This window comes from Urocitellus parryii, chromosome 9 (genome assembly GCF_045843805.1).
Source record: "Urocitellus parryii isolate mUroPar1 chromosome 9, mUroPar1.hap1, whole genome shotgun sequence".
Taxonomy (NCBI): Eukaryota; Metazoa; Chordata; class Mammalia; order Rodentia; family Sciuridae; genus Urocitellus; species Urocitellus parryii.
The window spans coordinates 145,250,530-145,274,725 of NC_135539.1; the positions used below are offsets into that span (position 1 = coordinate 145,250,530).

Sequence of the window (24,196 nt, forward strand, 5' to 3'; positions counted from 1 at the left end):
CAGCCGTGAAAATTCTGCACAGAAAGTCAGACCCAACCACAAAAGCTTGTCTTCCTGCTTATCAAGTTGGCTTTTATTAGGTACACAAACCCGATCACAATAATGATAACCATGGTGACAAAAAAGAATGGCAAAGGAAATACGTGAATACACATACATGTACACGTGTGTGTGTGTGTGTGTGTGTGTGTGTAAAACCTCAGTGGAGCCTTCAGGATCGTGGCACTGGAGCCCAGCGCATCATGGGTAGACATGAACTGCAACCCTGGCCGCCAACAGAGAGCTGTGGAGGTGAGTGGGGCTCTGCACCTCCTCATCTCGGAGAAGTCGGCCCTCAACTTGACGAGGAGGACTGGCCTGGGTCACGGCCCATCGGTGTGGGGTGCTTGCAGGGAGCAGTTGTTTTTAAGGGTAAGGATCAAATTTAAAAGCCCCACCATTTACCTTGGTTGCTAAGCCCTCCTGAGCCCGAGGTGAGGAATTCTGATTGGCAGAATCTGTTGGGATCCAGACAAGGGGAGTAGCACGGAAAAACGGGAAGCCCAGGACGGGGACCTGGCTGCGGGGCTGCCCGGCGCTCCAGTAGGCTCGAATCTGCTGAGAATACATTTTACGAACATGCAGCTAAGTTGGCTGCCTTTGTCTGGGGGTTTGTTAAGCATTATCTGAAGAATGCCATGGTTCAGCCTGCTCGGTGTGAAGCCTAATTCTTCCCCTTTCTGGAGCCACGGCCCGGTGTGTTCAATTTTTCTCTCTCTGTAGGGCTGCAGGCTCTCCGCTATTCCAGCCAAGAAAACACTCATAGTTTAGCAAGCTTAGGCCCAGTCTGGTTGCCAGGCAGTAAAACGAGCACTGGCCTGCCCCGGGGAGGGCTGGAGAGGCAGGGTCATGTAAACAGCGGCTCAAGCCCTCCTCCCAAATCTCCACTCGAGGGTCTTTGGGGGGGTTGATATGTTTATTGATGCTGTCGAATGGGCCCCAACTATGGTCTCCGTGAACGCCAGTTATCTTCATACCAGAGATGCTAAGAGCAGGGTAAGTGTTCCCCACACCATTTCTGCAGGCTGTTGGACACGGGAGCATTTGAATGACCTTGCTCTGGACAGGCAGCACCAGCCCCTCGAACTGAAGGGGGACGAGGATTCAGAGGCAGGGCTTTTGCTCGGAGCATAGGTGAGCCAGCATGGCACCTTCCCCCTCAGGGAGGGTGCGGTACCAGCTTCTCCCTCGGATCTCCTCTCAGGTACCCTGTAGATGGAGAAGGTAAGCAGGCACTTGGGTCTGGAAGTGCAGAGCTGGGACCCTCGTTAAGAGCTGGGGACAGAGCTGGGGTTCAGCGGCAGCAGGAAGCAAACTAGGCCAGTGCTTGCTGGCCACCGGGGTGGTTTCTAGAGACCTGGCCTCTTACCACCCCTGGAGTCCCCACCTGTTCATGTCTCACAAACTGTGGAGTCCCTGTCAGGAAAACAGCCTCCATGGACCAATCGGGTGAGTTTGTAACCCAAAATTAAAAGGCTCCCGATTCTATTCTAGAACTTGTGGACAAAGGGAAACATCAACTGGTAGAGGATGTTTCATTCTCGCGCTCTAGCTGAATTCCAGAAAAGACCCTCACAAGCAGAGCCTGCCCAGATAGCTCTTACCTGGGGTCTAGGGCCAAGGTCCCCTCAGGGTCTGGTTTAACAGGCATCCTGCCTCCGCCTCTGGCCACAGTGGGGCTCCTGCCGGTGCCTTCTGAGCCCTCAGGGACCAGCACCAGGTACAGGGCAAAGGCTCCACGCCTCAATCTGGCCCTGTCTGAGCCACGGCCTGGCTGGCAAGTCCTCTCGGGTGAGACCGGGCATGCGCAGTGCTGCTCTCCAGGGATCCCTGTCCCCGGGAAGCAAGCCGGCAGAAGAAGACAGTCTTGCCACCTCCCATCAACTGCCACTCAAACCGTGGGGCAGGCAGGAAGCCGGTGTGTGCCCCTGGGCATAGGGAGCAAGTGAGATCCAGAGAGGCTGCAGGTGACAGGAGGGGGACGGGAGGAAGCACGCGGCTGCAGAGGGGACGCCTTTGGCACACGAAGGCAGCATTTGGTGAAGCACTTGGCATCACGTAGGTGCTAAGAAGAAGTGCCAGGATCCATCGAGGACAGAGCTGCAGAGGAGGGCACCTGTCGGCAGTGAGCAGGCTCCTCCAAGAGCAGCTCGGGCGCCTCCCACATGCGGGCGCAGCGCAGCTCCTCACCCTGCAGGAGTACGCCAGAGCCATGGGCTCCCAGAAGAGGCCCCGGGGGTGAGGCTGTGCCCTCTGCAGCGAAGTCCGGCTCCACTGCTCACTAGCTCGGCAGCCCCGGGCAAGTCTTTCGAGCCCTTGCTACCTCCCTGTCCTCACCTTTAAGTGGAGGCCAAGCCAGTGGTCTCTGAGGCGGGAGGACTGGATTAGCAATCACGTGTTAAGCCCTCAGCACAGTGACTTCCACACCTGGTCAGCGTTGTCAGCAACTGCAGTTATTCCCAGAAATACACAACACACACAAAGCCGTACCATCTGGGGGTTCACGGACCAACCACAGGCCCCACCTCCCACCCCCTGGGTGAAAGTCCCACTTTATTTCTTCATTTATATCATCCAGCATAAGGCAAGAGGCTGGGTGTCTACCCCAGGGCCAGCCAGGGTGGGAAGACACTGGAGAGAGGAGCCAGGGGTCAGAGGGGTACTTAGGGTGCTGTGGGGGTCAGGGTTCAGTGCACCCCAAAGAAGGGGCTGACTTCCTGTGGCCACAATAGAAGGAGTGAGCATCCAGGAGCCCGGAGCCTGGAGAAAGCTAGTGGGAAGAGGAGGGCTCGGGGTTTCCTGGCAGTTGGGAGCTCCAGGGGTTCACGTGGGGTAGTGATGACCTGGGTCAGTCCGTCTCCAACCTGCATCCATCTGCCCGCTGCGAGGCGTGTGAGACTGGCGCAGACCACGACTGACAGATCACAGGGCTGGATGCTCGGCTCACAGCTCCTGAAGTCTCCCAGACGCCTGCCCGGCCCTGCCATACCCCTTCCCATGGGGAGGATTTGGCAGAGATGCCCGTGCCAAGCTGGTGCTCCTGGTAGCGAGCCCTGTGGCTGGGGGGAGGTGGGCAGATGCCAAGACAACTTCATCGACTGGACATGCCACCCATGGAGCCCCTCTGACCCCTGGCTCCTGTCTCCAGCGAATTCCCACCCTGGCTGGCCCCGCATCCCCACCACCATTCACCACCCCCAGCACACCAGCCTCCCTGCCCACTGGCCCCTCTTGCCAGTAGCCACAGAGCCCGCCCCGGGCACACGCCATTCCTGTGCCATGGTGAAATGATGTCCCCAGAGCTGGCGCCTGTATGCAGCTCACAACGCCCATTTGGATCCACTCTGCCAGTTGCTTGTGACCCTGGGGCGGCCAGGGTGGCCCTGGCATGGGGCCATTACAGATGGTAGAGCCCAAATCTGGGGCTCAGTTGGATCCCTCCCTCTGCCTCTCTTGCTGTCAAAGCATATTCCTCCTCTAAGCTGGAGCTCTCCTAGCCACCGTACCCACATCAGGTCCCGAGGGTGGCACGCCTGTGCAGACCCTCTGTGCTGTCAGGCGGTGCACGAGCTTTGTCTGTTAACGTTGCCCTCCTCCTCGGCTCCGTGGACGCAGGCGTGTTTCCCAGGCTCTCTGAAGAGTTGAGCAATTCATCTGAACCAGGAAGAGTCCCCTCAGGCCTCCCCAGGGCTCCTCTCGGCAGGGCTGAGAAGTGGCATTGCTGTCAATCACTGGGTCACACAGGCTTACCTTTCCCGGGGCCCGAAGCTGCACCCGTGAGGGCTTCTCCAAAGACAGCGAGGGTGACCGGGGAAGGTGGCTGCCTCTTGGGCATGGCTGTCTGGCTGGACTCTTTGTGTGTTTAAAGAGCTCTTAACCTTGAGGGTCTGGTCAGTCAGCAGAGGCAGGGAGGCCTTTCCAAAATATGCCTGGCACGGGAGTCAAGTCTGGCAAGGAGAGTCAGAGATGGGCTGTCGGGCCTGAGGCCAGGGCCCATTTTCCTCTCCTGGGCCTCTGTCTCCAGCCTCCCCCTCCTCTTCCCGTTGCCCGTCGCCTCTCTGGGGCACGCATTCCTTTGCTCACGCTCTGGCGTCCCCCTGTGAAGCCTCGGGGACATTCCCACACACCCGCGGTTGTCTGCTGCCTGGCACCGGTTGCTCTGTTCTGAGTTGGCTGGTGTTCCAATCCCAGGAAGACAGAGGCACCCATGCACCCACGCTGTGCGTGCTCCCAGACCAGAGGCCCCGTGTCTCTGCTGGACGCTGTGTATGTCCCTGCACTTGCTCCCAGCCCAGGCCTGACCCAGCTGCCCATGTAGCGGCTCTTCCTTCCCTGGAGGGGGATTACTTAGTGTTTGTGTCTGGATTTGCTCTGTCAAGAGAGGAGGGGCTGTGGAGTTGCTGGACACCAGGGCCTGTGATAGAGAGTGGTGGAAGGGACCCTGTCCAGGAATTCAGGAAGGAAGGATACAAGTTACCTGGAAGTCACCCTGTTACCCCGACAGACTCAGTGTGACACCTTTGACATTTTTATTGGGGTGTTCTCACAAATGGGAGTGATCGGTCACACTGTCTCCTGTGAGGCCCAGGCTGCTGCTTATTGGGGCTGTTATCCACGCTTGCTAATGAGTAACTGCCATCACGGTACTGACCAGCAACGTCCAGAGCGGCTGGAGGGACCCAGGAGCAAAGCGCTGGCCTGGCAGGGGCTGACCCAGTGCTGGGGCTGCGGGTGCTGCCTGCCGGGAGCCCTGCGTTCCGATGCTCTGCAGCGGCAATTTCAGCTGTCAGTCTGGCTGGCAGAGCTGGGTCAACGGGCGGGGCGGCCTCCTTTATTGGAAACCGTGGGGTTCCTTCCATCATTAACCCTACTCCTACAACCCAGTGCTGAAGTGGAAAGCCGAAACAGACCAAAGGACCCATACTCCACTGAATCAGGTGGCTGCATAGACCCACAATCCCCAGAATCAGGCGGGAGAGAAGACCCACACTCCCCCAATCAAGCGGGTGCTGGAGCTCCGGTCCCCCAGGCAGGCCAGGCAATGGGCAGTGCTGGCCCCCGCCCCCGCCTGGCTTCGTCGGCATGTCTGGGCAGTACCTTGTTGTAGTTAATCGCCCCAATGCCTGGTGAGAGCTTTCACCTCCGCCTACAGAAGGAGGCACGTGGGCTCCCTGGTGCCTGTGAACGGGTTCCCCCAGGGCTCCTCCACGGTGTTCCATCTGACCGCCATGGTAACAGGGCCATAAAGCTCCAAGGGACCCAGGGGCCCTGAGGCTGTTGGGGGACTGTGTCCCACAGCTCTTTATGAGGTGGTGGCCATCCATCAGCCCTGCTGCCACCAACCTCTGATTTCTGCAGTGACTGTTCCTCCCTGGAGCCCAGCCCTGTGGAGGTGGATAGCCAAGGGCAGTGTGGTCCTCCTCAGCTCCTGGAACCAGCGACAAGCCTGGGCCTCCCTGCCCACAGTTCAAACCCCAAATCAGTTCAGTCGGAAGTCATTCACTCTGACCCACTTTTATTAATCGTCGACTGTACACGAGGCCCTGTGCTGTAGAGATGAACAACGCTGTTCTTCCAGAGACAGTGGGGGTGTGAGAGGTGAACCGTCATCAGTAAACACCGCGGCGTGACCCGGAGCAGGAGGTGAAGTACCCCTGGCACACAAGAGTGGCAGTGTGTGTGCGCACCTGTGTAGAGGGCTGAGGGTGGGGCTACGGTGGGACCTGACAGGAGGAGAGCAGAGAGGTTGTTCCAGGGACCCTGGCAGGTGGCTGCACCCTCGAGGACCCGGGGACCACACATCAGTAGAGCAGAGTCTGTGGGGACCTCTCTGTAAAGTGGGGACACTCATGCCCGGCCCGTGCTGTCGAGGCGCTTGGCACGCATCAGGTGAGCTCCAGGCTGGCCGCCCCTGTCTCCGGCCCCCATCGCACCGCTTCTGTGGGCCTCGGGGTGGGCCTGTGCTCCCGCAGCCTCTGACCGTGGATGGAGGGCCCCTGACTTCCTCCTGTGCCCCCTGAGCTCTTTCCACTCCTGTGTGGCCTGGGCCTTTCTCAGTGGTGTGCTCTGGCCTCCAGTGGCTCGTCTTGATAAGGGACAGTGGGCATTTTGGGGAGACCTGTATGTAGCACGAGGTGCCTTCATTCAGTGGCTGGTACACGATTGTTGTCATGAGTAAGATATTATGCAGCAAAGTGTTAGGGTGACATTCAGATCAGAAGATAAACAGGAGACTTAGGTCAGCACCCTGTGTCCAGGAGCCAGGCAAGAGCGTGAGGTTGCCTCGGTAGACATGCAGACACCCCTGACTGCTTGATTTGACCTTTTTGACCTTCTTTCTCCCTTCAAGTAGACGATGCATTCGAATGGCGACATGAATTGTTCTGCGTGGACAGAGAGCGGGTGTTGTGGGACTTGCTCTCAGAGGTGCCCACCTCGGGTGTTGGTCCCCCAGGAAGATGGCCAGGCCAGCTCTGTCCAGGCCCCTCGCCGCTCACCTTTGAAAAGGCCTGGGGGTGGGGGGATTGTCACTAGACATGGCAGGACCTCCAGAAGACCAGGCTGGCTTCACCCATTCCTCCCCCAAGAGCTTGCTGGGGAGGGTCTGTCAGCCAGACACTCTGCCTCTGGACTCACTGCGGAGCTGCCCCCTCCTGGCCCGGCACAGGCTCAAGCGCTCCCAGCTCGCACCAGCAGCCGGTCTTTGCGGACTCCGTCCAGGAGGTGCTTCTCCTGGGAGGCCTGGAATGTGGTGCGGTCCTGTTTCCGCCTCATGCTGCAGGGATGCGCTCATAGTGTCCCTCCGTGACCCGGGGAGCATGTTCCAGGCAGTCTAGGCCTCCTTCCTCCCAGCTGTCCACGCTGCCGGCGGACTTCCCCAGGTGCATCGAGCTGAGGGCCACCAGCCCCAGCTCCATCCTCATGGCCTCTCCTGAACCACATCATCAGTGACTGTGACTCAGAGGCCCTGTGCAGAGCTCCAGCAGACCCTCCAGGGCCCTGGGCCCCACGGCTGCTGAGTTCCTCTGCAGTCCACCCCCTCCTGCCCACCGGTCCTCGGCTTCCCTGTAGGGGTCCCCCTATCTGTGTTGAGGGAGGGGCCACATCTGGAGTGTGCATGGTTTGAGCCCAGAGGAAGCAGACCAGAGGGCAGAGGGGGGAGCAGCCCTGAAGGAGGGTGTCTTCCACGGCACGGGTGCCACCCTCGTGAGGCCTGCTGCTCTCAAGGACTGAGTGACCGTGGCTGGTGCTTCCTCACCCGTGCGACTGGGTCTCTCTCTGGACACATGGAGCTCTCTGCAGCAGCAAGTGTTTGCCGTTGACCTTGATATAGGCGGGATTTGCTCTTGTGTCTGTAAAGCCTGGTGGGCAGTGGGCATGTGGCTGGGGAGGTACCTACTGCCTCGCCCAGGTCTGGCCAGGAGGGAACGCTGAGGCTCGTGGGCAGCTGGATGGCTGTGCAGGGCTCAGCTGGCCCTGAGCCCTCTCACTGCTTGGCACAGACTCTTCCTGCCGGATGTTTGCCCCTGCCCAGCTGCAAGGGGACAGCATTGTTCTTGGGCTTCTGATATGGAGACAGACGTCTCTGATGGTGGTGGCCTTGCTCCTCTGTCTTGGTGACACTGTGCCTTCAACAGAGGGATGTCCTTCAGGGTGCACTTGCCTTGACAGGCCCTGTTGCAGGACTCATTGGTCACTCTGTGGGTTGGCAGGTGTTGGGCTGCGAGGAACAGAAAGCCCAGAGGAGGGCTCAGGCTGCCACGCGTCCCCGTAGCCTGGTCTGGAGGTGCGTGCTGCTGACTGGGATAGCCCTGTAGCAGTGTTGGGGCCTGACCTCTTCCCACTACCCCTCCTGTCCTTGGGCCTTGGGTCCTCGTCCAGCATGTCCAGTGCCTGTGGGTTGGCCTCCCCTTCTCACTGACAGGCCCAAGGTGGAAAGGAAGGCTGGCCCTGGGTGGCTCTCCACCCTTTGCTTCATCTGCATGGAGGAAAATGTACCTTGAAAAGCCTCTGGCAGACCCTGCTCCTGTCCTTTTGGCTGTAACAGGGCCACTCGTCCACCCCAGGGCACAGTGGGAAGAGAAGACCTCAGACCAGCAGGGCCCATCCTGGGGGGCATGTTGCTCCTGCAAAGCCAGGCCCTCCAGCAGGGTGGGCACGACCACTGGGAGCCTGTGTGCTGACCACCTGGGTCTGCTCCTGTAGGGCAGAAGGAGGGGATGCCCTCCCAAGCCCTTCACCTCTGTCCGTGTGCTGGCCCAGGAGCCCTGGACCAGCAGAGTGCTTTCCTCACCCTGTCCCCTGCCCAGAAGTGCCCAGACTCCTCGTGTCTGTAAAACAGAGGCTGAAGTGGGCTTGCACTCAAGACCCGCCTCTGCTGCAGGAAGCGTGGTGCCGCTTTCAGCTCCTCTGCCTCCAGGGCAGCTCCACACCCCTGACTTCGGGCTCCTGGGTCTCCCTGGCCTGGCCCTTCCTCTCCGCAGCCTGCTGGGTGCTTGCCACTCGAGGCTGTCCTTCGATTTGGCCCTTCCTGGGCAGCACCTCCTGCCTGGCCCCATCAGGGAGTTTCCCAGCCTCCTCTGACTTCCCCGGCTCTGGTCATCCTCATCGTGTGCCCACCGGAGCCACAGGGAGCGCTGTGTAGGCCCAGGTGACAGCCTGGGGTTTTCAGGGCTGGTGCTGACCTTGGGGCAAGGGCAGGAGGTGGGGGTAGGGTGGGCTCTGTGCTTCCCTGCTTCTGCCTTTGCCTCTGTGTGCCTTCCTTGGAGGCCCGTGGACCTGGCTTGTGACGATCATACTGGACAGTGCAGAGAGAGGTCTCTGCTATCACAGGAGGGTCTGCTGGACAGGGATCTAGAGGGCTACTGGGGAGAGGTTCAGCGAAGCTGAGACCCAGGTAGTGCTCACAGTTGTCTTGTTAGTTTGCTGGGCTCTGGTGGCCATGTCCATGGTGAGGATGGCAGCAGGTCCTGGACAGCAGCAGGGAAGGGAAGCTGGCTCTCAGCAGGGTGTTCCAGAGCACCCGTGCTCTGAGGTGACCACACCCTCCAGGCCGTCCCACATGGGGTCTTCACTCCTCTCTCCCTCCTTTGTCTCAGGGGCTCCCAGGGACTGGAGCTGGGGGAGGGGAGGGTCTGGGGCGGCAACTGGAAACCCTCCTCTGGGCAGCTCTTGGCAGCCTGGGGCGGCTCAGCAGGGATGACAGGTGCATGGCCTCTGGAGGAGACCACAAGCCTGGGCAGTGGGGCTTCACTCTGACCTGGTCCTTGGCTTTTGTCCAGTGTGTAGTTACTGAAAGTCCAGCCCCTCCTGGGGGCTGATGTGGCCCTTCTTATGGTCTTCCCAGTGGCTTCCAGAATGTTTCATGGAACGGAAGCAGTTCCAGACAGCTAGACCTGGTCATCTAGGTAGCCACGGGCTGCTTTGCCAACTCGAGAGCTGCCTGCTCACTTGAGAGGGTGACTGGTGGTCTGGATATCGCGTCCCTTTTCACAGTCGAAGAGTCTCAGGTCAGAGGGGTTCAGTAGCTCAGCTAAGGCCACACAGCTAATAAGTGAGAGGGGGGACTCAAACCAGGCCTTTTGGTGTTCCTGGCACTATGCCAGGCTCCCCTCCAGGAGTCTAAAGTGCATGTGAACACACACGGACGGCTTTACTGCCTGTGTGCACTGGCAATTGGTGTGGGGATGGTTTCCTAGCGACCAGGCAGGTGAGTCCCGCCACCTCCAGCACCTGCCCAAGGCCCCGGCCGCGTGGGTGTGGCTCAGCTCAGGGCTCAGCTTACCAGGCGCTCTGCTCCCTCCTGAGCCCCACCCTGATGGGGCTTTAGCCCCACTCCACGGACATTCCACAGGAGGGGAGACCTGGCAAAGCCAGACACCCTGGGAATTACAGCCAGATGTCAGCTGCAGCTGGGCTCCCGTGGTCAGATCAGGCCGTCCAGAGTGGCCCAGACCGCACTGCTCTCCACGGAGTGGCCACTTTCCCTCAGCAGGCAGGAGGCTTCCCTTGCCCTAAGCAAGGCCAGGCGCTCTGCATAGGTGCCCGTTCCCAACCTACCTCGCTCTGCCCTCCCTCCTCCACCCTGAAGTTTCCATCCCACCAAACATTCCACGGCCGGCCTCCTGGAACTGCTCTGACCCTTGGCCCTAGAGCCTGCTCGCTGGCCTCATCTCCCTATAGGAGCACTCTCGGGAGAGGCTTCCTCTCCTGGTGCCTGCCCGCCCTGCTGCCCGGGCCACCCCGAGTCTGGGCTCAGTGCTCCTCCTGCCCTGACCTGGCCTGGTGGGTGGCCACCCCGAGTCTGGGCTCAGTGCTCCTCCTGCCCCGACCTGGCCTGTGGTCGCTCCTGTGTCTGGGAGCACTCACTTCCTGCCCCTCCACTGCACTTCCCTCTTCGCACGTTCAAAGGACAAAAGGACTTTCCAGGGGAAAAGTGAAGTCCTTGCCCACGGTGCAAGTCCTCTCTGGTCTGCTGGTTTCTCTGATTCCAGCCCTGGCACGGCTCCCCTGCCTCACGGGCTCCCCTGCCCCACGGGCTCCGCTGCTCTCCGCGGGCGGGTGTGCAGCAGCCTCGGGGCCTCTGCACCTGTTCTCTGTGCCAGCTCTTCCCTCGATACTGACTCTCCCTTACCAGCTCCTTCAGGTCTTGGCTCAGAAATCAGCTCTTCCCTGAGAACCTGCTGAGGGCCATTACCAAGTAGGTATTGACGCATCGTAATCCTTGCCAGTGTACCCCATGTTAAATGGACTTGCCTTGGAAATTTGCTGCGACCTTGCTTGTGTGTTTGAGAAAGATGACCCTGCTCAAGGTGATCGAGGGTGGATCCAGGTTTGAGGAAGTATCCTGCAGGTTTGAGGAAGTATCCCGGTCCTTGGGCTTAGGGTGTTCCCGGTTTAAGGCGTTTCCCGGTTTAAGAATATGGGTTTTAGGGAAGTTGAGGTTGAAGATTATTGCTGCTGGGATTAGGGTGTTCCTGTTGCTTGTTCCCGTTGAGTTCTCGTGAGATTCAAATGGGATTTTGGAAAAAGCCTCGTGGAGTAGGTGAAGTGTGCGGCAGAACGAGACTGCCCCTGAACGTGTGTGGAGGCTGGTGTGAGATCCGGAATAAAGAATTGCTGTTTGAACCTACAAAGCTCTGTGGTGCCTCCTGATTCTGGTGCCCCCCCAAGACATCGGCAAGAACCTTAGGTCCCCTGGCACTTCCGGTCATCCTCTACGCCTCTGTGTGTCCACTGTGATCATCCGACGTTTTATCTGGTATCTGTTGGTTTTTAATGGAACGTGAGCTCCGAGGGCAGGGAGTTTGCCTGGTCTGTTCACACTTACCTTCCTAGGACCTGGCCCGGGGCCTCAACCCCACAGCAGGAGCAGTATTTGTTTTAGGTATGAAGTCCTAAGAAGTCCCTCTCCTGGCCTGGATGTGAGGTGTCCCCCAAAAGCTCACGTGTGAGACAGTGCCGGAAGGCCTGGGGGTGAAATGACTGGTTACGAGAGCATCCACCAAATCAGTGCATTGACCCCCTGAGGATGTTACTGGGGGTCACTGAAGGCAGGTGGGGTGTGGCTGGAGGAGGTGGTGCACCCCTCTGTGAGTGGAGTCTCTCTCTGCTTCCTGATCCGCCACACACTCTCCATCATGTCCTGCCTCACCTGGAGCCCGGGGCAGGAACCTGCGTCTATGGACTGAGCCTCTGAAACCCTGAGCCCCCAAAAAAGCTTTTTCTCCTCCAACATTTTCTTGTCGGGTCTTTTAGTCACCATACTATAAAGGCTGGCTAGAACGGCCCCTTTGCTTGAATGGGGGTGCGCAAGCTAGGGAGGTCCCCTCTTCCTGGCTCTGGGGTCAGCGTCTTCCACACAGCAGCCAGGATGACCCTTTAAGGACTAAGACAGTACCTCTTATGGTGGGACCTGGGAAACAGAGACTCCCAGGTCTGGCCCTGCTGTCTGGGAACTCGGGAGTGGCGCTCCGGAGCTCCTGCTGCTCTGCTCCTCCGCCTCCCGCCTGGTGCTGGGTGGTCGCAGAGTCCCGTGAGGGTGCAGGCGATTCTCCTGGAGCATTTCTCCAAGTTTTGACCTGGGAGGACTGATCTTCAACTTCCTAGTTATTCTCAGAGTTGTGACTTGGCATCTGAAAGTCTGGAGAGGTGGGGGTGTGGCTGACCTGGGCTCCCTCCGTCCCACCGTGGGGTTCTGAGAGCTCGTTGCCCTCAGCGGAACACAGAGGTCCTCCAAAGCTCTGCTCCCTTCAGACTTCCTCGGGCTTGGAACACCCCAAGGGAGACCTACGCCTGCCACTATTCATTTCCTTGGTGGGAGGTCTGGAAGCTTCTGGCTGTAGCACACTCTGCAGCCCCCAGCCCCGGATCCGGGGAGCGTGTGGCGTGTGCAGGAGCTTGCCAGCCTGCATGCCGCTTGCTCTGTCTGTGTGCACGGAACCCGTCTCACAGCGGTCCTTGTGTCTGCAGCTCCTGTTCGTCCCTGTTCTCTAACCCTCTGAATAGAGCTGGGCAGGGAGAGGAGCAGAGGAAAGGCCTCCTAAATGGAAATCAGATCGCAGGTTTTCGGTTGGCATGGGGGTGCCACTGGCTCTGCACACTTGCCACCACCCCCTGGTTTCCCCACTCGTCCAGCGCCCCGTGCTCATCTCAGCAGACTCTCCAGGCTGACGCTCTCCTGCGGGGGATCCAGCCCAGGTCTTGGATCTCCTCCGGCCTGTCTTCCCTGGTAAAGCATCTCCATGTAGTGGATGACCTCATCCGTTCAGCTCTGCCTCTCGAGAGCGAGGGCTGGCAATGGTGGCAGTGTGACACTGTCGTCCCATAGGGCCTCCAACTTGCAACGCCCCATCCTACCCTTTGACTGGGATGACCGTCAGAGCTAGGCTGCACAGTGACCTAGGGCAGCTTTGATTGCCCAGCCCAATCCTGGCCTCTCTGGTTACTAGCTGGGTGGAGCCAGTGCCTGGCCCTGGACCTGCAGGGTCTCTGTTCCTCACCTGCAAGATGGGGAGTCGAGATGGGTGGCACGGTCTGGTTTAGCTCTTGGTGGGCTCACCCTGGCTGCTGTGTGGGAGGCCACTGGGCAGGTGCAAGAAGAAGCAGACGGCTCTCCCTTGAGGCTGCTGGGCCAGAGCGAGGGCCTCGTGGGAGCTCTGGGTGTGCTGGGAGGGCCAAGTGGGGGCTTGCTGACTGACTGGGTGTGGGGTGTGGCCGAGAGTCGGGGTGACTCTGGGATTGGGGTCCTGAGCAGCAGGAGAGACGCAGGTGTCCTCCACCAGAGGAGAGGGGCTGTGGTTGGAGCAGATCTAGCGAGGGTCAGCTGGGTTGGAAAACCAGGGATCCGATGTTTCTACTTTTGGTTTTGAATAGTTAGATTGTAAACTGCCACACTGTACCCCATAGATGTGCATGTTATTATGTGTCAATCAAACAATTTTAGAAGTGTTTTCAAAGAAATCAGAAATGCTAAGCTCCCTGGTTTGATGGTTGCACGGTCTGCACCCTGTAAATATGCAAAAGTAGAATAACAGGAGTTAACTGTCAGGAAAGAAATCCAGGTGGAGATACCTGTGGATAGGTGTGCTATGAGGCAGACTCGGGAGAGTGAGCAGGCGGCCGGAAAGTCAGCCTTGGCTTGTAGTGAGATCACCAAGGGTGGCACTCAGTGACCAAGACGAAGAGGAGCTACAAGGAGACCACACAGAGGGACCCGTGAGGTAGGAGGAAACCGAGATCAAGGGGCCGAGGCCCGGGGATGGCGACGTCAGATCCTGGTGAAGGCTCAGCTTGGCCCTGAGCGAGGTGGCGGCTGTGATGGTCTGCAGGAGGCAGTCCTGCTGGGGAGCTCAGGACACACGCTGACCAGGCTGGCCTCACAGGGGGAGCTGGAGGTCGCCACCAGCAGTAACTCCTTACAGAAGCTGTCGGAGAGGTGAGGAAATAGGTGGTGGAGGAAATGGGTCAAGAGTGGGTACCTGGTCCATCGGAGAAGTAGGGGCACTACACGTGGAACTGAAAGCTCTTGCCTAGTGGGCGGTGATACAAGCCCGTGCCTGGACCTCTGGGACTGGAGGGCCCCTTGTCCCCGCAGTCTCCAGTCCCTTCCGCACCTGTAGATGGGGTGGTTCCATCCTGCTGAGGGCCGAGCAAGGCGCCACTGTCTGTAGAGACCTCATTTTCTTGATCCGCTGGTCTGTCGCTGGGCACCTGGGCTCAGAGCTCGGCTGTGGTGCGTTGTGCGCTGTGAGCTGAGGGCTGCAGCGGAGGGATTCTATTCCACGCCTGTGTGATGACGTCAGCACGGGCCCCTGCATTAGGCATAACTCTACAGCACTAGTAAGACCACGAAAGCGGGCCAGAGGAAGAGTTGGCCCGGACAGGAGTGCGGGACTGGCAGGCAGCAGACAGAGGGCATGTCCCTGTAGCCCGCCAGCACCTGGGGCTGAGCAGGGCTGCCCCCGGCCGGCTTCCTCTGACTGTGTTCTCACTGCACTGGGCTTACCCAGAGGGCTTTCAATTTTTCTTACTAAAATGGAGTCAAGAAACAGGGAGTCTGGTTGGTGCCTCTTCTCAAGGAAGCTTTCGGAAAGCCTGGCTTCTCTGGCTCTGCGTCCGTGGGGGACAGCTTATGACCTCTGAGAGCCAAGGTGCTGGTCACCACAGCATGCTGAACTCTAACTCTGGCAGAAAAGATGAGGAGCTAAACAAAGGAACTGGGCGGGTCTGTCCCCTTCACAGGGAAGCAGCGGCCTTCCAGCACCCCCCAGTCCCTCTGCCCCACCCAGCAGCCTACGTGCCACCTGGCAGGGCTGCCCTGTCTGCTGGGAGCACAGCGGCCTAGGTCTGGGTGGCAGAGGCCCAGGGTGAACACGGCTCTTTGACCTTCCAGGTTCCTAACATTTTCTGTTTTGTGGAACTTTAAGTGACCGTGGTAACAGGTCCCTCAGCCTCTCCACCACTGAGTGCTTGCTCCTGTCACCCATCCTGTTACACAAGTCACCCTGCCCACCACACAGTGCCCCCTCTTCCTGGCTCCCTTGTCCTCTTGAGTCTGCCTGTACCTCCTCAAGTGGACCACACAGCACTGTGCTCTGGGACTGGCCTGTTCCGCTCAGCACTGTGAGCTCCTTGTGGGGCAGGGCAAGTCAGAGTCCCCTGCCTTGTGACAGTGAGTGGCATTGACTGTGCCGTGCCACCCCAGCAGGTGTGGTGCCACCCAGCTGTGGATGGGAAGCAGGGAGTTGAGGTGGACGGTGGCAGAGTGGGAGAGCAGGAAGGGCCAACTCAAAAGTATAGACACAGGGTGGGGCCACTGGTGCTGGTCGCTAGGTCCACCCTGCGAGCTCCCTTTCACCCTCGGGAGAGCTGGGAGGAGCGTGAGATGCTCGGGCAGGGGCTATGTGGAGGGTCCGGCGCTGCCTCTTGCCAGGGTCCTCGGCACAGGCCTGACGGGAGGAGGGCAGTGGTCAGATGAAAGAAGCTGCCGCTGCCCCCCACCCCATGTCCTACAAGACTGACCTGTGTGATTCTCAGGCTCAGTGCCCTCTGGAAACCCCATGACCAGGGGGTTCCTCTCTGCAGCTGGGAAGGCAGAGCCCTTCGGGGCCCTGGTGGGCTTCCTTCCTGGACTGTCAGTGGACGTTCTCTGCCTCCCCTGGAAGGCGGGGGGTCCTGGAGAGCAGGTTTCCCACGGCAGGCAGCGCCAGGTGGAGACGCCAGGGCACCGAGCATGCTGGGAATGTGCTCTCTGGTCTCCGCCCACCTCGGTCCCCACGCCGTGCTGCTGGTGTCAGCGGCTGCCACGGGCAGTCCTTGGGTTGTGACAAAGGCGTCTCTGGTTTTCGTGTTCACTGTGGTGCAACAGTGCTCATGAATGAAGTGACAGTGACCAAAACGAGCAGCACGCACGGAGCGTGCAGAGCCGCCCTGTCGGGGTCCTAGAATCGTCCCCACCCGTGACGCCCTTGTCCTTGCTGTCGTCACATACACGCTCACACGTGCACCCACGCAGCCAGGAAACACGCATTCTTGTAGGAGTGTCCATTGCATTGGCCATGTGCCATGTGGCCAGCCAAATATGGAGGAACAATGGGGATCTGTGCCCAGAGTATCAGCTAAGAATACCGCGTCCTGCGCCACGTTTGCTGGGGGTGGTTGGGAGAGTCCCAGGAGGCCGCGAGGGTCGGGAAGGGAGAGTGGCATTCCTAGAGGCGACCAAGCGGTAGCTCCCTGGGCGTGTGCTGTCCTGTGTCTCTTTTCTGTCTCCTGCTGTGCTTGCGTGTCTGTGACACCCAGGACACTGCCACGTAGGCCGTGCCACATGGCCCCAGCTCCGGGATCCAGCCTGGTTGGAGACGGCCTTCCGGGTGGTGGTGAAGCAGATGGAAAGTCAGCTACCAGGAGGAGACACTCACTGTCCCCCCGTGTCCACTCTCTGCTCGGGTTTTGGCCTCTTTATTTCCACCATGGCTGAGCCTCAGGCCTGGCTGGTCCCGCAACAGTCTTGGCTCTCTTTGAGTCCAGGCCACAGCTCTTTGGGGGCCTGGGTTTCCATTTCCAAGATGAGGGACAAGGTGACGGATGTCTTGGGGACAGGTGGGGGTCCCGATGCAGGTCCGCACGTGGTCAGCAGCCTGGGAAGGAAGCCGACACCTGCGCACTGAATGAGGTAGGGAAGGTTCTGTTCCAAATATCTGCCCGATGGTGTCTGTGAGCGAAGGAGCAGCTGTTGGTCTGCAAGGCCAGCCCCCGCGCCCTGACGTCCTGAGCATATGCTGGACACCAGGCGGTGGCCACGGGTGTCGCTCAGCAGCAGGCGGTGGGTCAATATTTGCCGTGGCCCAGGGAAGGCCAGGGCCATGGCTGCCTCTCAAGTGCTCGGCCTTGGTGTTTGCTGACCTCTTCCCAGTGCCGTGCGGTGGCTGGTTGGCGTCTGACCTAGGGTTTCTTGGTGAGGAAGCCCAGGGCCTGAGGCCACCGAGCTCCGTGCCGGCCAGCGGGCTGCCTGGAAGTGTCTCAGGTATTCTCCTGGGCAGGTGTGTACATTGGCCTCAGTGCAGGGGCGAAGCTACTGACGGAGGGCAGCTCGTGTACGGGGCCCTTCAAGCACGTCATTTAATCTCCAAAGTGTCTCCTGAGATGGGGGACGTCATGTTGCAGACTGAGGAGCCGAGACTCCCAACGAGTCTGCAACTCCCTCAGGGGCTTCCAGGCCAAGCTGAGATTTGAATCCACGACACTTAAGAAGCAGAGGCTTCCCGACGGGGACAGAGGCTCTGTGAGAACAAGAACTCTGCCCACCATGGCAGGGTGACCACCCATCGGCAGTGGCATTGTGACAGGCGAGGAGCCCTGTGTTCCTGATGAGGCCTCCCGGCGCCTCTGGGGCGTGCAGACATCACCCTCGCAGCCCGCTCTGCACTCCGCCAGCCCATTGTGCGGGCCTCCCCACGCTCCCCTGGAGCCTCGGGGGGCAGGGGCTCTGCCTGGCCCCGCTGGCCTGGTATTGTTCTCCATTTCTCTCCACTGTGAGCCTTGAGACTGTCTCCTGCAGAAGACCCTGCCACTGCTATTGTGCCTGCAGACTTTCCCACCGCCGCGCGGTGCTCAGTGCTCTTTGTGGCCTGCTGGCCCAGCCTCAAGGACAGCTTGCAGCCAGCTGACGAGGCTGCTCATGTGCCGCTGCCCAGGCCACAAGCCACCTCGCGCTTCCCCATGCCTTTGAAAGCTCTTCTCCCACCGTCTCTCCTTCAGTTCAGCCACATGCTCTCCCAGACTCCCCGCAGCAGACTTGCCTGCAGACATCGCTGGCTCCTGGCCAGTCCCTGTCTTTGCGAGGATGGCCTCAGTTACCAAGTCAACATGGCCCTGGGCGAGTGTCGCCATGCTGCCCCCTGGTGGAGAGGGGGGAAGCCGAGCACACCCTCTGCTTCCTAACCAGGGCTCCACACACCTAATGGATGAGTTTCAGGGTGGACGTGGGGCCTGATCTGCAATAGCTACTGCCCGGGGCAAAGATGGCTCTGATTTATCATTTGGAGGGGGACAGCGTAGTACACGGCTCCTTCCACCTGATGGTGTGGCGTGGAGGCCTCAGGAATCTCCCTTGAAGTCTGCAGGACTTGGGTCCAGGTGAATGACCATCTTGGCCTCTCCAGACACAGCCTGGGGTCAGGAGTTCTGGAGCGCCCCTCTTGTTCTTGTCCCTCGGGGGCCTGAAGCCTTGCCCTGGGACAGCTCTGAGGTGCAGGAGGCTGCATCATCTGTGCTGTTCCTACACGGGGGAGTGGGCAGCAGCCAGGAGGGCAGGGAAGAGAATGGGGCTGGTGGGAGTTGGGTCAGGGGGTAGGGAGACTGGAGGAAGCCGTGGCCACTCATGAGTGACGTGGCAGGTGTACTGACACGGAGGGCGAGTCAGGCCTCAGTTTACCTCTTGGTTTCCCCTTGATCTGAAGACAGGAGGGCATTCCGCACACCTGCAGGACTCTTCACTGGGCACATTAGCCAGGCTTCTGCAGGGAAACAGAACAACAGCGAGAGCCAGATGACCGAGAGGGGACTTCACAGGGGACCTGGCTCCTGTGGTCACAGGGCTCCCGTGATATGCCATCCTGAGCCAGAGCAGCACACTCAGCCTGAGGCCGCAGCCCCGGGGAGCTGGAGGGGGAGCCCATCCCGGGCCGAGGGTGCGACCTTCCTTAGTCCTCGCCTCAAACTGCCTTCTCCCCTCAGAGCTCCCTCGTGTCCCTGAGTGCTGTCAAGACGACACCTGGGGTCAGCCGTCACAGTTAGCCGTGTGATGGGGCGCAGGCACACCCTACCCTGAGCCCAGAACTCAGGCCTGGCAGCTCTTGCTGTCACCTTTACCTGTCAGGCCTGGAGTCCCTACACTCCTGGACAGTCTGCCCAGGGCTGGGGACAGGGACACTCCTGATCATCCCTGAACTCCTGGACAGTCTGCTCAGGACTGGGGACAGGGACACTCCTGCTTGCCCCTGAACTCCTGGATAGTCCCTCCTGGGCTGGGAATAGGGTCACTTCTGCTCGTCCCTGAACTCCTGGACAGTCTGCCTTGGGCAGCACTGCTTATTAAAAATGGATGATAGCACGCCTGTAACCCCAGCAGCTTGGGAGGCTGAGGCGGAGGATCACAAGTTCAAAGCCAGCCTCAGTAAAGCCACTCAGTGAGACCCAGTCTTTAAATAAAATATAAACTTGGTGTGAGGATGTGGCTCAGTGGTTGAGTGCCCCTGAGTTCAATCCCTGGTACCAAAAAAAAGAAAAGATGATAACAAGCCCGAGGCCCAGGAAAGGCTGTGTTGAGCCCACCCTGCTCCACCTCCTCTGTTCCCTCCCTGGTCAGTGGCTTTTCCTCTTGGTCTTTGCCTCTCCCTGTAGCACCTACGAAGGCCAGGGGAAGAGGGCTGTTACAAGAAATGCAGCTTCCCTGGGTGACCTTGCCCCTTGGTGGTCGAGGACGGAGGCCTTGGCTTGTCTAAGGAGCAGGGCGCTGTGCCCTGAGGTCATGCCAGAGCCAGGGTCCTGGACACCAGGGAGGAACCATCTCCCAGGAGGGCTCTGGACAACTCAAGCACCGAGAACTGCCTTAGGAGCAAAAAGGAGAACCAGGGGGCAAAAGACAGAGGCGGGGTCAGCGGCTCACCTGCCTGCCCAGGCCCACCTCCCACTTCCTCACCGGTCCTTCCTGGTCCTGGGATGGGCGCCACCACGGCCAGGGAGGAGTGGGGAGGGTGCACGGCCAGGGAGGAGTGGGGTGCTCAGCCAGTGGTGGCCGTGGAGGGCCTGTGACCAGGACCGTGGCGGCACCAGAAGAGGCGTGAGCAGGGCACCGGGTGAGTGCCGGGGGGCTCTGCCTCCTGCCTGGAGGAGCCTGTGGGCCAGGGCAGGAGGGGCGGGGAGGAGAGGAGGGAGAGGAGACGGAGGTGCTGGGCCCCTTCCAGCGGCTTCTCCCCACACTCCCCAAACGCCACCAAGGCCACTCCCTTCCAGCCTGCTGCCTGCAGAGCCTGAGGGCTCCGACGACAGGGGCAGCCGCCTCTGTCCTGCATCGTCCCACCTGATGACCAGTCCAGGAAGGGTGGCCCTGAGGGCTGGGTCTCTAAAATGGGCACAGCTGTTTTTCCTTGGGAAGATGAAGGTGAGGGCGTGAGATGAGGGGTCACCTGAGACCTTTCAGGGGAAGAGATTTAGGGGAAGTGGGCATGGTCATGCATGCCTGGAGGGGCTGGGGGCCCTGGGCCAGCCGCCGGCCAGGCTCAGAGCCCATGGCCAGGTCTCATTAGCATTCAGAGGGGAGGTGACCATGGGGACACATCCAGGACACTAGAGGAGACAGGCTGTGTTTTAATTACGACCTGGACTTTTAAACAAATCCTTTTCCTGGCTAGTCTGAGCCTGAGGGAAAACAGGGTGTGGGAGCTGTGCATCCAGCAGCTGGGACCACAGGGCCCAGGCACAGCTGTGCACACATCTGGCACACGGGCGGGGGGCTGCGTGTGCCTCCAGCGCTCCCCGGTGGTGAGGGTGCCCAGGCGGTGAGGAGGCTGACCTGGCTCAGAAGCAGAACCCCCAGAGGCCACGCAGGGACCGAGTGCTGGCCCCTTCAAGTCTTAATCCCCAGGGAACCCCAGCAGTTCCCGAGCAGGCAGCCCCTGTGCCTGCCTGCGGCCTTCCTGGATCAACACGGTGGGCTTTCTTTGCTGAGCTCCTTCAACTTGGGGGCGTGTGTGGAGTGGGGTGAATGAAAAGGGAAGAGTGGGAGGTCAGCTGGCTGGGAGCAAAGGCCAGCCCAGCTGCTGCCACCTGCTCAGGGGCTCCGCAGTGGGCGGCCCCCCGGGCACCGTGGCCTCCAGGCAGCCCATTCCAGGGGAGGGAGGAGGAGCGTGGCTTGGGACAAAGGGGCTTTGACCAGCTGCTGGAAAAGCACGGATGAGGTGGCTCAGGTGAGCCAGGGTGACCGGGGACTTGGGGCCAGGGATGAAGTGGTGGCCTGGCCGAGCACTGGACGGGGGAGTGAAAGGACTGGTGGGCCCAGAGGGTCAGACACAGAGGAAACCCTGCAGCTGGGGGGGGCGCTGGGGCCTGGAGCTCTGGTTTGGGGTATTGTGCACCTGATGCGTGGTCACCCATGTGTGGCCACCAGCTCCCCTCTAGGGCGGAGAGGCAGTGGGAGGAGCATCAGGACAGGAGTTCCCGAGGCGTCCCTGTGGCCAGGGCAGACAGACGGGGTGGAGACTCAGGCTCCTGTCTGAGGTCGGACGGCAGACTGTCCCGTCCTGGGAGCTGGCCCCCGAGTGACTGTGGCAGCGGGCTCTGCTCCCTTCCTCAAGTCCTGCTTCCTTCACTCCGAGCGTCGGGTGGTGTCCCTGTCTCCTGCCTCTCTGGACCTGCTTCCTTCGAGTTCTCTTCCCTGGACACTGACCCTTCTGCTCTTCCAGGATACAGACCACGCCCGGCGAGGCCTTGGGCCCCAGCTGGTGGGGTTCCGTGGTTGGGAAGGGCCCGCACGTTCTGATCTGTCAACGTACAGTGGCTGGATGTCAGCCTCTTTTGTGTTCACGGAGCGTTGCTTTGTCCTGTTCTCGTGCTGTTTCCTGAAGACACGTCCCCAGGGACGAGGCTCACTTACACTGGGTTTACTGGTTCTCCTCAGGCAGGCCATGGTGCTGCACGGGGCTTCGTCTGTGCCTGCCTGTGCCCGGCGTGTGGCAGACACTGGACACTTACTGTCCTCTGCGTGCCTGCCGCCCGTGCTGGCTCTTTCCCTCCCCTCCTGTGGGGCCGAGTGTGTGGCGTGCGCAGGGTGCACAGCGGAGGCCTCTGAGTGAATGAAGGGGCGGCTGGGAAGGGCCGCGGCTGAGTGAACATGGGGGCACCTGGAGGGGGCTGGCCACGCTCAGGCCGCTGTGGAGCTGGCCTGGCTGCAGGGAGACACGCGCTAAGCCCCTGCCGAGGGCTTGCTGATGGAGCAAGCTGCTGCCCCTGGAGCCACCTGGTTCTGTGTTGGTGACGCAGAGTGACATGCAGTCTCTCGCACCCACGGTGGCCATTTTGTCCTCACACTACCTGACCTTCCCGCGTCCACCCGCTCCTCTTGCGTGTGGGGGCAGGGAGAGTGCTTTTCAGAGAACCCACCCCCACCATTGTGCTCTTACTTTAGGAAGGAAAACAAGTCTTTATTTGGGAATCAGTAAAACAAATGCTGCAAAGGACGGGCCCCAGAGATGGCTCTCGGGAACCTGAGTGCTCGTCCCAGGGCTGTGACAAAGGCGCTATCGTGTGGGAGCAGCTTAAGAGGAAACCCCGGAGGTCTGCTTTCAGGGTTAGGTCTTTCTTGGCCACCCAGGGTTGCTGCTGATCAGAGTGACCGGGAAGAGACTGAGTAACCCGGATTTAAGTCCACTGCAGGGCAGGCAGCCCTACCCAGGTCTGGAAGGCCCTTGCACTGCTGACCCAAGGGCAGCGCGGGCCACCCCAGACCCCACTCACAGCGCTGTCCCCCCTCTCTCTCCCTGCTGCCAGGCTGTTTGCTGTCAAATGCGGGGGCTGCTTTGAGGCCATCGCCCCCAACGAGTTTGTTATGCGGGCCCAGAAGAGCGTATACCACCTGAGCTGCTTCTGCTGCTGTGTCTGCGAGCGGCAGCTTCAGAAGGGCGATGAGTTTGTCCTGAAGGAGGGGCAGCTGCTCTGCAAAGGGGACTATGAGAAGGAGCGGGAGCTGCTCAGCCTGGTGAGCCCCGCAGCCTCAGACTCAGGTGAGTGCCGAGCGTGGGCAGGGGCTGCAGTGGGGGGGAGTGGGGCAGCAGGGCGAGCTCCGTGCTTCCTCCCGGAGGCCCCCGACAGCCCTGCTCCTGGCCACACTTCTGTGTGGCCCAGGAACTTTCCTGGTAAGCTTGGAGTCATCTCTTACCAGGCAGCTAATGCCTGGAACACGCTGTGTAACAAGTAACTCCCAGATCCCAGGGCGTGTGGTCCTCGCCCTGGACAGTGCATTCCCAAGTCCCTGGGTTAACTGGAGCAGCTGCTTTGGGCTGAGGAAATTCCGTTGGCAGAGTCTGCTGCTCTTAGCTTAGTGCCAGGTGTAGACCAGGTTCAGGTCCTGCTCTGTGTGGCAGTAGTGTGGGCCGCGTGTCCAGCCCCCTGTCATGTCTACCAAGATCCCGTGGCCAAAGCAGGCTACAGATGGCACTTGAAGGAGGGGAGGTGCAGGAGGAGAGGTGTGCGCCCCACAGCGTGGACCCTGGCTGGGCTTCAGAGTCCCTGTACGTGACGCTCTGGAGCTGGACGTGCAAGGGGACAGTCGCAGGCCTGCTCTGAGCCTGTGTCCTCAGCTGTCGGTGGCGGCCTGGAGGCTCACCGCGGCTAGGGTGCGTTTCTCCCGCATCACCGGCCCTGCCCTGGTCCCCGTGCCTCTAGGGCAGGGAAGCTGAGGAGGTGGGCAGGGCAGAATATAGAGCAGGGGCCAGAGATGGACCTCAAGTGGAGACTGGCCGGGCACGCCCCTTGGGACAGTGGCTCCCTCGAGATACTGCGAGGTGATATTCCCGGGACCTCGCCAGGTCTTGCTGTGCCACCCCAGGCCAGTCCCGACCCCAGCCTGCGTGCCAGTCCCTGTGTCCTCACCGCCTGGTTCTGGCCTCCCTGGGACCCTGTGCCCTCGCACCTGTCCTGCAGCTCCCGTCATGCCCCACTCCCACCAGATCTTCAGGGTCCCCTCTGGTCTTCCTCTAGAGCCCGCCTCCCAGGACAGTCTCCACGCCCAGAGGCGAGCGGCCGCCACGTGGGCCAGGCACTGCCGTCGTGTTGCCCGCTGGTCACTCCTGCTGGAGCCAAGTCTCACAAGGTCCTCCTGGGCCTGACTTGCCACTGTAGGTCCAGGGATCAGCCAGGCCTGACCCTGGGACCTCACTAGACACACTGTTTCCTAAAGAAGAAACAAGCCTGAGCAGCCTCAGCGTGGTGCTGGGGTCGAGAGCCAGATGCTGGCCAGTGGGCACCCCAGCGGGCACTTCCATCTGACCTTGGGAAGCTTCCTGAACTCTCAGTGCCACTCCAGGGTGGTGACCTGGTGGTGACCCCCTGCCCTCCAACAGCAGGCTTTCTGTCGAGGAGTGAGGGAGGCCGTGTGGGCAAA

At 60.3% G+C, this 24,196-nt stretch overlaps 1 protein-coding gene across 1 annotated transcript in view; it reads left to right on the forward strand.

Moving 5' to 3' along the window:
* Positions 1-24,196, forward strand: part of Lmx1a (LIM homeobox transcription factor 1 alpha) — a 124,015-nt gene that overhangs the window by 64,291 nt on the left and 35,528 nt on the right. The window contains exon 3 of the mRNA XM_026409518.2: positions 22,585-22,817. Within this exon, the coding sequence (XP_026265303.1) occupies positions 22,585-22,817 (233 nt within the window). The remainder of the gene's footprint in view (positions 1-22,584; positions 22,818-24,196) is intronic.